This window comes from Medicago sativa, chromosome 6 (assembly GCF_051527215.1).
Source record: "Medicago sativa cultivar Bolivia chromosome 6, Bolivia_mono, whole genome shotgun sequence".
NCBI classification, from domain to species: domain Eukaryota; kingdom Viridiplantae; phylum Streptophyta; class Magnoliopsida; order Fabales; family Fabaceae; genus Medicago; species Medicago sativa.
In genome coordinates, this window is record NC_140754.1 from 67,751,944 (window position 1) to 67,770,499 (window position 18,556).

Consider the following 18,556-nt stretch of genomic DNA (forward strand, 5'->3'; position numbering starts at 1 on the left):
ATCTACATTTTATTGATTTGGAAGGACGAGTGTCCTCTGCCTACGTACCCGTGAGGGATCAAAACCTCGTAGTTCGGGGTTAAGAAAATGACGTTTGATTTGTTTTGGTGTTTTTTATTGTTTTTGAAAAGGTTTTAAAGTAAAAAGCCAAGTGGCAAATAAGAATTGGTTTGTATTTTTTATATTAAAAGAAAATGACTTAAAGTATGATTAAATTGATTGGAAATTTGATTAAGAAAGAAAATAAAAAGAACGCTCACTTGATTGAGAAATCAAGGTTTATTATGAAAATATTTTTGTATTTTTGGTTATTTGAATGTTTTTGTTTTTTCTTGAATAATGACTAAAAACTAAAAAATAAACTAACGTAGCAATAAAATAAAAGCGTGAGAATTTTATAGTGACGTTGAATCACCACAAAATCTCCTAACCTAGTCTAATTTTTTTGTGTTTTTTGATATATAAAGCAGTAAAAGAAATAAAAAGACACACACACACACACACTCTTTCTCATTTATAGTTGTACAATTGACCTAATTACATTCTAAATCTATGCAATAAGATAAATGACAAAATTTTAAAATGCATGTGATATGGTAAACGATAAAATAAAAATGCATGATAAAATAAAAAATGCATGAATAAAAGAAAAAGAAAATAAATAAAAGGGAAATAAAAAGAGACTGGGGATTCAAAATGGGCCGCTGGATCAGATCAGGCGATCAAGGAGGCGAGGGTGCACGCTATGGCGTACACCCACATACATGAGATTAGGGGCGCCTATAAATAGGCTAACCCCATCAGTTTCCTTCATTCCACCTTTCTTTCTCTCGTTCACGGCTTCTTCTTTTCTTCCTTCTTCTTTTTCTTTTTTTCTTTCTCGTCTTTCTTCTTTTTTTTTTTTACAATAAAATAAAATAAAAACAACTATCTAAATAAACAAAACAAAAAGGGTGAACCTTTGTTGGATCTTTTGGATCGGTCTGGATTGTGGCTGTGGGGTTTATGATTTTTGTGGAGGTATGGGTTTGAAGGTTTGGATGTTTGAATCGATGGTTTTTGATTGTTTTGAGGGTTGTGGAACAGTGTTGTACGACGGCGATGATTATGTTGTGTTTTTTGGGATTGAATTGATATGTGTTGTGATGAGTGACTGGAAACTTGAGCTATGGCTTTTGGTTTGTAACTGCTTGCTTACTTGTGTGATTTTTCTTCTGCAGGTTTTGATTGGGAATTTTTTGTGTGTGTAAAATTGTGTCCCTTTTCTGATTGATTCTTGTCCCTTTTAAACAAATTTTCAAATCTATTTTCGGACAGAAATTCAATTTGATTAATTGGGATTAAAATGGTTTTGATGAACATTGAAGAGCTGAAACGCGTTTGGAACAAGTTTGGAAAGAATGAGCTTCTGACTTTGTGAAACTGCTTGAGGCGTGGGAAAGAACAAGAAAAGACCCTGGACAACATTTTCTAACCTATTGACACTTTGTTTTTTTTTTTTAATATTTTTACTATGAAAATAAAAAGAAAATAAGACCTAAAAATGAAAATAATAATAATAATAATAAAAATAAAAGATAAAGATAAAAATAAAAAAATAAAAGATGGAAATAAAAGATAAAAATAAAAAGACTAATAATAAATAAATAAAGTGAGAAGAAGGCTTGAATCGGAACAAAATGAGGTATTTTAAAATACCTCTCTGCCGAATTTTTCACTAAAAAGTCAAAGACTAATCAGGGTCAAACGGCGCATGAATGTGGGACCTTAGGTCAAAAATTGGGGTATGACAGATGCCCCTATTTAAGTTTCTTCGTCCGGAGATTTGAAGATGAAATCTTTGAGTTGACAGGACGAAGAGACTTAAATACAGAAGTACACCAATTTTGGACCTAAGATGCTGTGAAATGCTCATGATGCAAGTATGAATGCAGGATGGCAAAGACAATTTGATTGGGAGTAGAAACAACAACGGGATACCCAAATTCGTGAAAGAAAGGGATCCGACTCCGCTGGGGAATTACAGTTCCACTGGGGAAGAGATTGTCTACTATCGTATCGGTTTGGAACGATAGATTAACGAAGACAAAACTTTTTAGCGACATCACTTGAGCAGTTAAACTGGGGAAGAGATTGTCTACTACCGTATCAGTTTGGAACGATAGCTTAATGAAGACAAAACCCTTTTTAGCAACATCACTTGAACAGCTACGCCGCGGATGACACTATTGAAATTGATTAGCGACGTCTCTGGAACAGATAAAAACTGGGGACGACACTATTGAAACTGAAATTGATTGGCGACGTCTCTAGAATAGATAAACTGCGGACGACACCATTGAAATCGAAATTGAAATTGATCGGTGACATCACTAAAACAGCTAACGCTGGGGATGACACCGGAGGAAATAAAATGTGATTTCAAATTGTTCATTGGTCGGGACTAACCGTTTGAAACGTGACAAAATGCAAACTTAAGCGGTCCGTTGTTTAGGACTGGCAGCTTGAAAAGTAGACTTAAGCGGTCCGTTGTTTAGGACTGGCAGCTTGAAACAAGATAAAGTAGACTCAAGCGGTCCGTTGTTTAGGACTGGCAGCTCGAAAAGTAGACTTAAGCGGTCCGTTGTTTAGGACTGGCAGCTTGAAACAAGATAAAGTAGACTCAAGCGGTCCGTTGTTTAGGACTGGCAGCTTGAAACAAGATAAACTCAAGCGGTCCGTTGTTTGGGACTGGCAGCTTGAAACAAAAAGTAGACTCAAGCGGTCCGTTGTTTAGGACTGGCAGCTTGAAACAAGGCAAAAAGTAGACTCAAGCGGTCCGTTGTTTAGGACTAGCGGCTTGAAACAAGATAAACATTTGCGAGAATCCACTCGGCGTTTGCGAGAATCCACTCGACTTTTGATAAAAGTTTGCCAGAATCCACTGGGCTTTTGATAAAAGTTTGCCAGAATCCACTGGGCTTTTGATAAAAGTTTGCCGGAATCCACTGGGCTTTTAATGAGTGACATCTCTGGACCAGACACACTGGGGATGACACTTTAATGATGAGAAGGTAAATGTCAGATGTTCATGTGTAGAAACTTGCGGCTTGACGCAATGATAAGTAAAGACCGAACTGAAGAGACACGACCGAAACAAGATTTTGGTGACTAATGCAATCATGTGTGAATGATGCCATGCATGAGTGTATGAATGTGTGAAAACATTAATGTATGAACGTATGATTGTATGAATGTTTGAAAGTTATGAATGTATGATTGTATGAGTGTATGAATGTAACTTGTATGACTGTATAAACTGGATGTGGCAGGCGACTCGATGAAACGAGGCAGGACAGGTAAGATGGGAGGCAGACTGACATCGCAGTACAAACACTCGGCAAACTTCCTTGGAGATGATACTATTGTGAACAAATCGAGCCGTTGACGGTGTAAGACCCGACACAAGGTAGCAACTGATGCCTCTTGGGGAGAAAGCCCATTGTTGACCAAAAGTATGGTAGAAGACGCCATTTGTGAACCGACGCAGAGTGCTCTTTACCTGGCATGCTTCAACAGTCTTTTTTTTTTTTTTTTTTTTGCATATATTTTTTGAAAATCCCTAACTTTTGTCTGGACTGCCCTTTCGGGTTTTCAGTCCACCGGGAGTATATTCCTTTTTTGTGCCCCTAATTTTTGCCTGGACTGCCCTTTCGGGTTTTCAGTCCACCGGGACGCTCTCTATTGCCTAAGCCGCCTTTTCAGGTTTTCAACTTAGCGAGCATTTATTTTTGTATTTCTTTTTTTGTTTTTTTTTTTTTTTACTGTGAAAGCATCTTGCTTGAAGCAGAGGTCCCCTCCATTGTGTTTAGGCATGTTTCTCTTTTGGAGTGTAACCGTTCTCAAGGCGCATACTGATGTACACTTCAACTACTCATAAGTTCAAAGAGAGTGTGTTTGTTGTTCACACTTTTCAAAAGATGTAAAAAAAGTTTTGTATTTTGAAAATTTTTGTTTCAAGTATTGCCATCAAAAATAGAAGAATTTTTTTGTGAATAGAATAAATGAGAGTTCCAAGTAAATGGGCACAGGCTCAAATTTGATGAATAGAGTGGTGACCTGCCAATGGCATGGCTCCACGGATCTTTGAAAATTTTGGAAAATGGTAAATATATGGGAAGGTACATTGAACACATATAACTGTTATACTTCCTGACAACTTTGAATGCCCCAGTTCTGAGTCTTTGGTTTGCAGATGCTTTGAATCGGAGGTTCTTTTGACGACTGGATGCCCCAAGTGGACTGTGCTGACTGATGCAGTTACTTGTCATGATCCTTAACTTTTGCATAGATCGCCCTTTTCAATCTATCAGGATAACCATCATTTTTTTTTTGTCTCTAATTTTTGCCTGGACCGCCCTTTCGGGTTTTCAGTCCACCGAGACGCTCATTTTTGCCTAAGTCGCTTTTTCAGGTTTGCGACTTATCGAGCTTTTATTTTGACAAAGTATTTCTTGACTGCACCGGCATTCATAGAACATGTGAGTTTGTCACCATCCATGATTGTAAGAGTCATTGCTCACAAGTCTTCATAATTAGGCGTCCACTTGCCCCTGGAGTCTGGTTGAAAAGATAGTACCTTTTTGGGCACAAAGTCTCCTTATTGAATTTCAAGGGGACGAATCTTCTTGTTGGAAGTTTGTTTCAAGCTATAAGGTCGTCATGCATTTAAAGTTCAACCAAGCTGAGATTTCAGCAGAACTCCTATTGACGGGACTTCGACCTCCACAGGAAGCATGACCTCCATGTTGCATATTGGGGAAGGAGGGGGGGTTGCCCCTGTTGAAATGTGTACTGAAGTACGATATCCATGCGAGGCAACAACAACATCTCATACCAGTCTTTGTAATTGAATGTCATCTTCTGGATAATATTTTTGTTTGTAGCTTCAACGGCCAAGATGCCCCAGTATGTGAGAGATCTCGTCGGGAATCTCTTCATTCCCTTCTTCAGCTTCGGACACAGGGAACTCAAAGTTGGAAGAGAGTACATGGTTAATGTGTTCAACGGGTTTATTAATGCATGATTTGATTATTGATTTTGACAAGTAAGTATAAGTTATGACTATGCAGGTATTTGAGAATGATTAAAATAGAATTTTTTGGTTTTTTTGTAATACCATTTTTCCAGAAAAGCACAAAATAAAAAACAAAGTCGGGATCAAAACGACCTTTTTATTAATGATGGAAAATACATGAAGCAAAAAGCCCTAAACAAGCTCACTTTCGTCTTGGGCAGGACGAGAGGATGTTTTTTTTTTAAAATGCGAAAAGCAACAAACAAACATTATTTGAACAAATAAGTAGCGGAAGGAACGTCAACAGCGACCCAATTACAGCTAACCACTCCATGCGTTAGGTCTTAGAAGGTCAGGCGGTTGGTCCGGATCAAATTTTGAACTGCCTTCTTCATTGCATTACAATGTTCAATATCATGGCCAGGTGCCCCTTGATGGAAGTTACAGAAAAGGTCAGGTCTATACCATGCTGGCAATCTTGCTGGCACCGGAGGAGGCGACTTGGTCTGGACTAGATTCTTTTCGAGCAACTGTGGAAGCAAAACCGCATATTTTATAGGAATCGGGTCATACTGCGGCGTTTTTTGGGCCTGGCGATGTGGATCGACTTGCTGCCCTTTCACCATATTCACTCCCTGGTCTTTCTCCTTTGAACTGCCAGCAGGGACACTTTCATTGATCAGTCGTCCTTCTCGGACTCCTTCTTCCAACTGTACACCTATAGTAACCATCTCAGCAAAGTCCTTGGGGGTACTTCCGACCATATTCACATAATAGAACTGACTGAGAGTTTTAAAAAAGAGCTTGGTCATCTCCTTCTCTTCTATGCGCGGGCTGACTTGGGCAGCAGTATCCCTCCACCGCTGGGCATACTCTTTGAACGTTTCGTTGTCTCCCTGAGTCATAGCTTGTAGATCACTTCGATCTGGGGCCATATCCACATTGTAACTGTATTGCTCCACAAAAGCATCACACAGATCTTGAAAAGTTTGGATATTTGTTTTATCTAGATTCATGTACCATTTTGAGGCAGGACTAGCCAAACTTTCATGGAAGAAATAGATAAGGATTGAATCATCCTTGGAATAGGCAGACATTCTTCTCACATACATTGTTAGATGTTCCTCAGGACAGGATTTTCCCTTATACTTCTCGAAGTCTGGTACCTTGAACTTGTGGGGTATTTGAACATTTGGCACCAAACAAAGATCATAAGCAGTCTTCCCAAATATTTTCTTCCTGTGGAGGGCTCTCACATCTCGCTGAATTTCATCATATTTTTGCTGCAAGTCATTCACTCTATCATAGGCTTCCATATCCCCTGAATAGTAGATGGGCTCTTCTTCTTGTGGAATGGTATGCATCACAGATGCTGAATAGGTCATAGAGACTGGAGGAGTTCTCATAGGAGGTGGAGGAACATGAGCTACATATTGATGGGTAGGCATCTGAGCTTCACAAGCAATGGGACGAAGTATTTCGCCAACAGTAAGAGGCGGGAACCAGGGCATGGAACGTTGTGGAGCAGAGTACTCCGGAGTATCGGCACAAAAGATCCATTCAGGGCCAATAGAAACAGTTTCGGCTTGAGTCCTGATAGGAGGAGCAGGAGGACGTGCTTGAGCAACCGTCAGTGTCTTCATCAATTCAGTCATTTCGTCCATCTTGGTCTGCATGGCTGCAATTTCCTCCCGAAGCAATTGATTTTCTTGCTCGAGAAAATCCATCTTCTCTTTATGATTGCTCGAGTGTTGTACATGCGAGTTGGTTTCGGACGAGGACGCCATGACACTTTTGAGATTGGTTGACCTTTTATGGAGAAGGAAAATTTGTGAGACTCAGAATTGAGACCATGAAATGCACGATGATGCATGATGTTATGCAAAAATAGACACACATTTTCGAAGGATTTGTCAAAGTAATTGTAAACATCATAAGGAATATTTTTCATTTGATAATTTGAAATGTCGAAAACAGTTCCCTCAAAAGAAATGCCAAAGACAAAGTCCCTGACAAAGCTAAGGTCTAGTTTGAGACTTTTGAAATTGTATTCCTTGGTGTCCCTCTTTACAAGGTCTATACCTCTGATGTTTACAAAGATTTATCTAAGTCCTTCAATGTTTAATGAGAAAAAAGTTAATGAATGTATGCATGTATGCATGATTATGCTAAAGAACGAAGAAAACATAATGAGGTTAGGTCCATGATGATGGAGTCAAGGGCAACAACGCCATTTTGGTAAGGACTATGGTTTCATTTGTACTTGTAACAAGGGTTCTACCAAGTTCCCAAAGTCTGCAACCACTTCCAAATATTATCGGGTTACAAGATTACTCTTGTTCCAATGACATTCGTAGGAAAGTCTCGTTTGGGTGTAGTATCGCGTATCAACTAATTCAAGATTACTCTTGATCAGCCACCGCACTACGTCCTAAAAGGCCAAGATGAGTTAAAGGTAACTAAAGGTCCTCAACTTCGACGGTTACTTGAAAGTAATAGTGCCAAACACGATTACTCATGTCAACATAGTACTACCTCCAAGAACCTCCATTGAGCGGGATTATCACATGTACTAACACTCAAGATTACTCTTGGAATAGCACTTTGATTATATCACCATCCTATCTTAATGTTCCCTCAAGCCCGGGTGTAGGACTTATCTCACCACTCACGTTTAAGAAAGGAGAAAGAAGAAGGATGAACAAATATATACACGGATTTCCATCTTTTATTTTTTGTTTTTTGATTTTTTAAGCAAGTTATAGCACAAAAATTAAATAAGACCAAGTTAGGCTCAACCCTCAAAAGATGTCCCCAGTGAAGTCGCCATTTCTGTCGATTTTTCACTAAAAAGTCAAAGACTAATCAGGATCGAACGGTGCATGAATGTAGGACCTTAGGTCAAAAATTGAGGTATGACAACTTCCATGGTTGATTTTAGAATTTTTAAAAACGGCCAAAATGGGGGTTAAGTTAATTTCCTTGTAAATTTATGAATTTTACTCGTTTTTGACCATTTTTCTTTCACTAAAAAGGGCATAAAGTGGCCTAGCCTTATCGAATCGAAGCATGTAATAGTTCCTAGGAAATCTAACGAGCATATCTACGACTTCCATGGTTGATTTTTGAAATTTCAAAAACGGCCAAAATGGTGGTAAAGTGAATTTCCTTGTTAATTTACGGATTTTACTAGATTTTAATCCTTTTTCTTTCACTAAAAAGGGCATAAAGTGGCCTAGCCTTATCGAATCGAACCATATAAGAGTTCCTAGGAAATCTAACAAGCATATCTATGACTTCCATGGTTGATTTTAGAATTTTCAAAAATGGCTAAAATGGGGGTTAAGTTAATTTCCTTGTAAATTTACGAATTTTACTCATTTTTGACCTTTTTTCTTTCCCTAAAAAAGGCATAAAGTGGCCTAGCCTTATCGAATCGAAGCATGTAATAGTTCCTAGGAAATCTAACGAGCATATATATGACTTTCATGGTTGATTTTAGAATTTTCAAAAATGGCCAAAATGGGGTTAGGTTAATTTCCTTGTCAATTTACGGATTTTACTAGTTTCTGACCATTTTTCTTTCACTAAAATGGGCATAAAGTGACCTAGCCTTATCGAATCGAAGCATGTAATAGTTCCGAGGAAATCTAACGAGCATATCTACGACTTCCATGGTTGATTTTAGAAATTTCAAAATTTGGCCAAAATGGTGGTAAAGTGAATTTCCTTGTTAATTTACGGATTTTACTCGATTTTGATCCTTTTTCTTTCACTAAATAGGGCATAAAGTGGCCTAGCCTTATCGGATCGAACCATGTAATATTTCCAAGGAAATCTAACCAGCATATCTACGACTCCCATGGTTTATATTAGAATTTTCAAAAACGGCCAAAATGGGGTTTAAGTTAATTTCCTTGTAAATTTATGAATTTTACTCGTTTTTGACCATTTTTCTTTCACTAAAAAGGGCATAAAGTGGCCTAGCCTTATCGAATCGAAGCATGTAATAGTTCTTAGGAAATCTAACGAGTATATCTACGACTTCCATGGTTGATTTTAGAAATTTCAAAAACGGCCAAAATGGTGGTAAAGTGAATTTCCTTGTTAATTTACGGATTTTACTCGATTTTGATCCTTTTTCTTTCATTAAAAAGGGCATAAAGTGGCCTAGCCTTATCGAATCGAACCATATAGCAGTTCCTAGGAAATCTAACAAGCATATCTATGACTTCCATGGTTGATTTTAGAATTTTCAAAAACGGCCAAAATGGGGGTTAAGTTAATTTCCTTGTAAATTTACGAATTTTACTCATTTTTGACCTTTTTTCTTTCCCTAAAAAAGGCATAAAGTGGCCTAGCCTTATCGAATCGAAGCATGTAATAGTTCCGAGGAAATCTAACGAGCATATCTACGACTTCCATGGTTGATTTTAGAAATTTCAAAATTTGGCCAAAATGGTGGTAAAGTGAATTTCCTTGTTAATTTACGGATTTTACTCGATTTTGATCCTTTTTCTTTCACTAAAATGGGCATAAAGTGGCCTAGCCTTATCGGATCGAACCGTGTAATAGTTCCTAGGAAATCTAACCAGCATATCTACGACTCCCATGGTTTATATTATAATTTTCAAAAACGGCCAAAATGGGGTTTAAGTTAATTTCCTTGTTAATTTACAGATTTTAGTCGTTTTTGACACTTTTTCTTTCACTAAAAAAGGCATGAAGTGACCTAGCCTTATCGAATCGAATCATGTAATAGTTCATAGGAAATCTAACGAGCATATCTATGACTTCCATGGTTGATTTTAGAATTTTCAAAAACGGCGAAAATGGGGGTTAGGTTAATTTCCTTGTCAATTTACGGATTTTACTCGTTTTTGACCATTTTTCTTTCACTAAAAAGGGCATAAAGTGGCCTAGCCTTATAGAATCGAAGCATGTAATAGTTCGGAGGAAATCTAACGAGCATATCTTCGACTTCCATGGTTGATTTTAGAAATTTCAAAAATGTCCAAAATGGTGGTAAAGTGAATTTCCTTGTTAATTTACGGATTTTACTCGATTTTGATCTTTTTTCTTTCACTAAAAAGTGCATAAAGTGGCCTAGCCTTATCGAATCGAACCATATAATTGTTCCTAGGAAATCTAACAAGCATATCTATGACTTCCATGGTTGATTTTAGAATTTTTAAAAACAGCCAAAATGGGGGTTAAGTTAATTTCCTTGTAAATTTACGAATTTTACTCATTTTTGACCATTTTTCTTTCACTAAAAAGGGCATAAAGTGGCCTAGCCTTATCGAATCGAAGCATGTAATAGTTCCTAGGATATCTAACGAGCATATCTTCGACTTCCATGGTTGATTTTAGAAATTTCAAAAACGGCCAAAATGGTGGTAAAGTGAATTTCCTTGTTAATTTACGGTTTTTACTCCATTTTGATCCTTTTTCTTTCACTAAAAAGGGCATAAAGTGGCCTAGCCTTATCGAATCGAAACATGTGATAGTTCCGAGGAAATCTAACGAGCATATCTACGACTTCCATGGTTCATTTTAGAAATTTAGAAAATGGCCAAAATGGAGGTAAAGTGAATTTCCTTGTTAATTTACGGATATTACTAGATTTGGATCCTTTTTCTTTCACTAAAAAGGGCATAAAGTGGGCTAGCCTTATCGAATCGAAGCATGTAATAGTTCCGAAGAAATCTAACGAGCATATCTACGACTTCCATGGTTGATTTTAGAATTTTTAAAAACGGCCAAAATGGGGGTTAAGTTAATTTCCTGGTAAATTTACGAATTTTACTCATTTTTGACCTTTTTTCTTTCCCTAAAAAAGGCATAAAGTGGCCTAGCCTTATCGAATCGAACCATATAATTGTTCCTAGGAAATCTAACAAGCATATCTATGACTTCCATGGTTGATTTTAGAATTTTTAAAAACGGCCAAAATGGGGGTTAAGTTAATTTACTTGTAAATTTATGAATTTTACTCGTTTTTGACCATTTTTCTTTCACTAAAAAGTTCATAAAGTGGCCTAGCCTTATCGAATCAAAGCATGTAATAGTTCCTAGGAAATCTAACGAGCATATCTACGACTTCCATGGTTGATTTTAGAAATTTCAAAAACGGCCAAAATGGTGGTAAAGTGAATTTCCTTGTTAATTTACGGATTTTACTAGATTTTGATCCTTTTTCTTTCACTAAAAAGGGCATAAAGTGGCCTAGCCTTATCGAATCGAACCATATAATAGTTCCTAGGAAATCTAACAAGCATATCTATGACTTCCATGGTTGATTTTAGAATTTTCAAAAACGGCCAAAATGGGGGTAAGTTAATTTCCTTGTAAATTTACGAATTTTACTCATTTTTGACCTTTTTTCTTTCCCTAAAAAAGGCATAAAGTGGCCTAGCCTTATCGAATCGAAGCATGTAATAGTTCCTAGGAAATCTAACGAGCATATCTATGACTTCCATGGTTGATTTTAGAATTTTCAAAAATGGCCAAAATGGGCTTAGGTTAATTTCCTTGTCAATTTACCGATTTTACTAGTTTCTTACCATTTTTCTTTCACTAAAATGGGCATAAAGTGACCTAGCCTTATCGAATCGAAGCATGTAATAGTTCCGAGGAAATCTAACGAGCATATCTACGACTTTCATGGTTGATTTTAGAAATTTCAAAATTTCGCCAAAATGGTGGTAAAGTGAATTTCCTTGTTAATTTACGGATTTTACTCGATTTTGATCCTTTTTCTTTCACTAAATAGGGCATAAAGTGGCCTAGCCTTATCGGATCGAACCATGTAATATTTCCTAGGAAATCTAACCAGCATATCTACGACTCCCATGGTTTATATTAGAATTTTCAAAAACGGCCAAAATGGGGTTTAAGTTAATTTCCTTGTAAATTTATGAATTTTACTCGTTTTTGACCATTTTTCTTTCACTAAAAAGGGCATAAAGTGGCCTAGCCTTATCGAATCGAAGCATGTAATAGTTCTTAGGAAATCTAACGAGTATATCTACGACTTCCATGGTTGATTTTAGAAATTTCAAAAACGGCCAAAATGGTGGTAAAGTGAATTTTCTTGTTAATTTACGGATTTTACTCGATTTTGATCCTTTTTCTTTCATTAAAAAGGGCATAAAGTGGCCTAGCCTTATCGAATCGAACCATATAGCAGTTCCTAGGAAATCTAACAAGCATATCTATGACTTCCATGGTTGATTTTAGAATTTTCAAAAACGGCCAAAATGGGGGTTAAGTTAATTTCCTTGTAAATTTACGAATTTTACACATTTTTGACCTTTTTTCTTTCCCTAAAAAAGGCATAAAGTGGTCTAGCCTTATCGAATCGAAGCATGTAATAGTTCCGAGGAAATCTAACGAGCATATCTAGGACTTCCATGGTTGATTTTAGAATTTTTAAAAACGGCCAAAATGGGGGTTAAGTTAATTTCCTGGTAAATTTACGAATTTTACTCATTTTTGACCTTTTTTCTTTCCCTAAAAAAGGCATAAAGTGGCCTAGCCTTATCGAATCGAACCATATAATTGTTCCTAGGAAATCTAACAAGCATATCTATGATTTCCATGGTTGATTTTAGAATTTTTAAAAACGGCCAAAATGGGGGTTAAGTTAATTTCCTTGTAAATTTATGAATTTTACTCGTTTTTGACCATTTTTCTTTCACTAAAAAGGGCATAAAGTGGCCTAGCCTTATCGAATCGAAGCATGTAATAGTTCCTAGGAAATCTAACGAGCATATCTGCGACTTCCATGGTTGATTTTAGAAATTTCAAAGACGGCCAAAATGGTGGTAAAGTGAATTTCCTTGTTAATTTACGGATTTTACTCGATTTTGATCCTTTTTCTTTCACTAAAAAGGGCATAAAGTGGCCTAGCCTTATCGAATCGAAGCATGTAATAGTTCCTAGGAAATCTAACAAGCATATCTATGACTTCCATGGTTGATTTTAGAATTTTCAAAAACGGCCAAAATGGGGGTTAAGTTAATTTCCTTGTAAATTTACGAATTTTACTCATTTTTGACCTTTTTTCTTTCCCTAAAAAAGGCATAAAGTGGCCTAGCCTTATCGAATCGAAGCATGTAATAGTTCATAGGAAATCTAACGAGCATATCTATGACTTCCATGGTTGATTTTAGAATTTTCAAAAATGGCCAAAATGGGCTTAGGTTAATTTCCTTGTCAATTTACCGATTTTACTAGTTTCTTACCATTTTTCTTTCACTAAAATGGGCATAAAGTGACCTAGCCTTATCGAATCGAAGCATGTAATAGTTCCGAGGAAATCTAACGAGCATATCTACGACTTTCATGGTTGATTTTAGAAATTTCAAAATTTCGCTAAAATGGTGGTAAAGTGAATTTCCTTGTTAATTTACGGATTTTACTCGATTTTGATCCTTTTTCTTTCACTAAATAGGGCATAAAGTGGCCTAGCCTTATCGGATCGAACCATGTAATATTTCCTAGGAAATCTAACCAGCATATCTACGACTCCCATGGTTTATATTAGAATTTTCAAAAACGGCCAAAATGGGGTTTAAGTTAATTTCCTTGTAAATTTATGAATTTTACTCGTTTTTGACCATTTTTCTTTCACTAAAAAGGGCATAAAGTGGCCTAGCCTTATCGAATCGAAGCATGTAATAGTTCTTAGGAAATCTAACTAGTATATCTACGACTTCCATGGTTGATTTTAGAAATTTCAAAAACGGCCAAAATGGTGGTAAAGTGAATTTCCTTGTTAATTTACGGATTTTACTCGATTTTGATCCTTTTTCTTTCATTAAAAAGGGCATAAAGTGGCCTAGCCTTATCGAATCGAACCATATAGCAGTTCCTAGGAAATCTAACAAGCATATCTATGACTTCCATGGTTGATTTTAGAATTTTCAAAAACGGCCAAAATGGGGGTTAAGTTAATTTCCTTGTAAATTTACGAATTTTACACATTTTTGACCTTTTTTCTTTCCCTAAAAAAGGCATAAAGTGGCCTAGCCTTATCGAATCGAAGCATGTAATAGTTCCGAGGAAATCTAACGAGCATATCTACGACTTCCATGGTTGATTTTAGAATTTTTAAAAACGGCCAAAATGGGGGTTAAGTTAATTTCCTGGTAAATTTACGAATTTTACTCATTTTTGACCTTTTTTCTTTCCCTAAAAAAGGCATAAAGTGGCCTAGCCTTATCGAATCGAACCATATAATTGTTCCTAGGAAATCTAACAAGCATATCTATGATTTCCATGGTTGATTTTAGAATTTTTAAAAACGGCCAAAATGGGGGTTAAGTTAATTTCCTTGTAAATTTATGAATATTACTCGTTTTTGACCATTTTTCTTTCACTAAAAAGGGCATAAAGTGGCCTAGCCTTATCGAATCGAAGCATGTAATAGTTCCTAGGAAATCTAACGAGCATATCTACGACTTCCATGGTTGATTTTAGAAATTTCAAAGACGGCCAAAATGGTGGTAAAGTGAATTTCCTTGTTAATTTACGGATTTTACTCGATTTTGATCCTTTTTCTTTCACTAAAAAGGGCATAAAGTGGCCTAGCCTTATCGAATCGAAGCATGTAATAGTTCTTAGGAAATCTAACGAGTATATCTACGACTTCCATGGTTGATTTTAGAAATTTCAAAAACGGCCAAAATGGTGGTAAAGTGAATTTCCTTGTTAATTTACGGATTTTACTCGATTTTGATCCTTTTTCTTTCATTAAAAAGGGCATAAAGTGGCCTAGCCTTATCGAATCGAACCATATAGCAGTTCCTAGGAAATCTAACAAGCATATCTATGACTTCCATGGTTGATTTTAGAATTTTCAAAAACGGCCAAAATGGGGGTTAAGTTAATTTCCTTGTAAATTTACGAATTTTACTCATTTTTGACCTTTTTTCTTTCCCTAAAAAAGGCATAAAGTGGCCTAGCCTTATCGAATCGAAGCATGTAATAGTTCCTAGGAAATCTAACGAGCATATCTATGCCTTCCATGGTTGATTTTAGAATTTTTAAAAATGGCCAAAATGGGGTTAGGTTAATTTCCTTGTCAATTTAAGGATTTTACTAGTTTCTGACCATTTTTCTTTCACTAAAATGGGCATAAAGTGGCCTAGCCTTATCGAATCGAAGCATGTAATAGTTCCGAGGAAATCTAACGAGCATATCTACTACTTCCATGGTTGATTTTAGAAATTTCAAAATTTGGCCAAAATGGTGGTAAAGTGAATTTCCTTGTTAATTTACGCATTTTACTAGATTTTGATCCTTTTTCTTTCACTAAATAGGGCATAAAGTGGCCTAGCCTTATCGGATCGGACCATGTAATAGTTCATAGGAAATCGAACCAGCATATCTACGACTCCCATGGTTTATATTAGAATTTTCAAAAACGGCCAAAATGGGGTTTAAGTTAATTTCCTTGTAAATTTATGAATTTTACTCGTTTTTGACAATTTTTCTTTCACTAAAAAGGGCATAAAGTGGCCTAGCCTTATCGAATCGAAGCATGTAATAGTTCCGAGGAAATCTAACGAGCATATCTACTACTTCCATGGTTGAATTTAGAAATTTCAAAATTTGGCCAAAATGGTGGTAAAGTGAATTTGCTTGTTAATTTACGAATTTTACTAGATTTTGATCCTTTTTCTTTCACTAAATAGGGCATAAAGTGGCCTAGCCTTATCGGATCGAACCATGTAATAGTTCCTAGGAAATCTAACCAGCATATCTACGACTCCCATGGTTTATATTAGAATTTTCAAAAACGGCCAAAATGGGGTTTAAGTTAATTTCCTTGTAAATTTATGAATTTTACTCGTTTTTGACAATTTTTCTTTCACTAAAAAGGGCATAAAGTGGCCTAGCCTTATCGAATCGAAGCATGTAATAGTTCCGAGGAAATCTAACGAGCATATCTACTACTTCCATGGTTGAATTTAGAAATTTCAAAATTTGGCCAAAATGGTGGTAAAGTGAATTTGCTTGTTAATTTAAGAATTTTACTAGATTTTGATCCTTTTTCTTTCACTAAATAGGGCATAAAGTGGCCTAGCCTTATCGGATCGAACCATGTAATAGTTCCTAGGAAATCTAACAAGCATATCAACGACTCCCATGGTTTATATTAGAATTTTCAAAAACGACCAAAATGGGGTTTAAGTTAATTTCCTTGTAAATTTATGAATTTTACTCGTTTTTGACCATTTTTCTTTCACTAAAAAGGGCATAAAGTGGCCTAGCCTTATCGAATCGAAGCATGTAATAGTTCTTAGGAAATCTAACGAGTATATCTACGACTTCCATGGTTGATTTTAGAAATTTCAAAAACGGCCAAAATGGTGGTAAAGTGAATTTTCTTGTTAATTTACGGATTTTACTCGATTTTTATCCTTTTTCTTTCATTAAAAAGGGCATAAAGTGGCCTAGCCTTATCGAATCGAACCATATAGCAGTTCCTAGGAAATCTAACAAGCATATCTATGACTTCCATGGTTGATTTTAGAATTTTCAAAAACGGCCAAAATGGGGGTTAAGTTAATTTCCTTGTAAATTTACGAATTTTACTCATTTTTGACCTTTTTTCTTTCCCTAAAAAAGGCATAAAGTGGCCTAGCCTTATCGAATCGAAGCATGTAATAGTTCCTAGGAAATCTAACGAGCATATCTATGACTTCCATGGTTGATTTTAGAATTTTCAAAAATGGCCAAAATGGGGTTAGGTTAATTTCCTTGTCAATTTAAGGATTTTACTAGTTTCTGACCATTTTTCTTTCACTAAAATGGGCATAAAGTGGCCTAGCCTTATCGAATCGAAGCATGTAATAGTTCCGAGGAAATCTAACGAGCATATCTACTACTTCCATGGTTGATTTTAGAAATTTCAAAATTTGGCCAAAATGGTGGTAAAGTGAATTTCCTTGTTAATTTACGCATTTTACTAGATTTTGATCCTTTTTCTTTCACTAAATAGGGCATAAAGTGGCCTAGCCTTAACGGATCGAACCATGTAATAGTTCCTAGGAAATCGAACCAGCATATCTACGACTCCCATGGTTTATATTAGAATTTTCAAAAACGGCCAAAATGGGGTTTAAGTTAATTTCCTTGTAAATTTATGAATTTTACTCGTTTTTGACAATTTTTCTTTCACTAAAAAGGGCAAAAAGTGGCCTAGCCTTATCGAATCGAAGCATGTAATAGTTCCGAGGAAATCTAACGAGCATATCTACTACTTCCATGGTTGAATTTAGAAATTTCAAAATTTGGCCAAAATGGTGGTAAAGTGAATTTGCTTGTTAATTTACGAATTTTACTAGATTTTGATCCTTTTTCTTTCACTAAAAAGGGCATAAAGTGGCCTAGCCTTATCGGATCGAACCATGTAATAGTTCCTAGGAAATCTAACCAGCATATCTACGACTCCCATGGTTTATATTAGAATTTTCAAAAACGGCCAAAATGGGGTTTAAGTTAATTTCCTTGTAAATTTACGAATTTTACTCATTTTTGACCTTTTTTCTTTCCCTAAAAAAGGCATAAAGTGGCCTAGCCTTATCGAATCGAAGCATGTAATAGTTCCTAGGAAATCTAACGAGCATATCTATGACTTCCATGGTTGATTTTAGAATTTTCAAAAATGGCCAAAATGGGGTTAGGTTAATTTCCTTGTCAATTTAAGGATTTTACTAGTTTCTGACCATTTTTCTTTCACTAAAATGGGCATAAAGTGGCCTAGCCTTATCGAATCGAAGCATGTAATAGTTCCGAGGAAATCTAACGAGCATATCTACTACTTCCATGGTTGATTTTAGAAATTTCAAAATTTGGCCAAAATGGTGGTAAAGTGAATTTCCTTGTTAATTTACGCATTTTACTAGATTTTGATCCTTTTTCTTTCACTAAATAGGGCATAAAGTGGCCTAGCCTTAACGGATCGAACCTTGTAATAGTTCCTAGGAAATCGAACCAGCATATCTACGACTCCCATGGTTTATATTAGAATTTTCAAAAACGGCCAAAATGGGGTTTAAGTTAATTTCCTTGTAAATTTATGAATTTTACTCGTTTTTGACAATTTTTCTTTCACTAAAAAGGGCAAAAAGTGGCCTAGCCTTATCGAATCGAAGCATGTAATAGTTCCGAGGAAATCTAACGAGCATATCTACTACTTCCATGGTTGAATTTAGAAATTTCAAAATTTGGCCAAAATGGTGGTAAAGTGAATTTGCTTGTTAATTTACGAATTTTACTAGATTTTGATCCTTTTTCTTTCACTAAAAAGGGCATAAAGTGGCCTAGCCTTATCGGATCGAACCATGTAATAGTTCCTAGGAAATCTAACCAGCATATCTACGACTCCCATGGTTTATATTAGAATTTTCAAAAACGGCCAAAATGGGGTTTAAGTTAATTTCCTTGTAAATTTATGAATTTTACTCGTTTTTGACCATTTTTCTT

The 18,556-nt window shown here is 36.0% G+C and overlaps 1 protein-coding gene across 1 annotated transcript; it reads right to left on the reverse strand.

The window, feature by feature from the left end:
* Positions 1–5,400: 5,400 nt before the first annotated feature.
* LOC146916488 (uncharacterized) lies at positions 5,401–6,783 on the reverse strand. Its single transcript, XM_085721654.1, has one exon. It carries the CDS (start codon positions 6,781–6,783, stop codon positions 5,401–5,403), a length of 1,383 nt encoding a protein of 460 aa, XP_085577780.1.
* Positions 6,784–18,556: the final 11,773 nt, after the last annotated feature.

Excerpts from the sequence above, each read along its gene's own strand:
- LOC146916488 (XM_085721654.1), bottom strand. The coding sequence starts at position 6,783 with ATGGATTTTCTCGAGCAAGAAAATCAATTGCTTCGGGAGGAAATTGCA.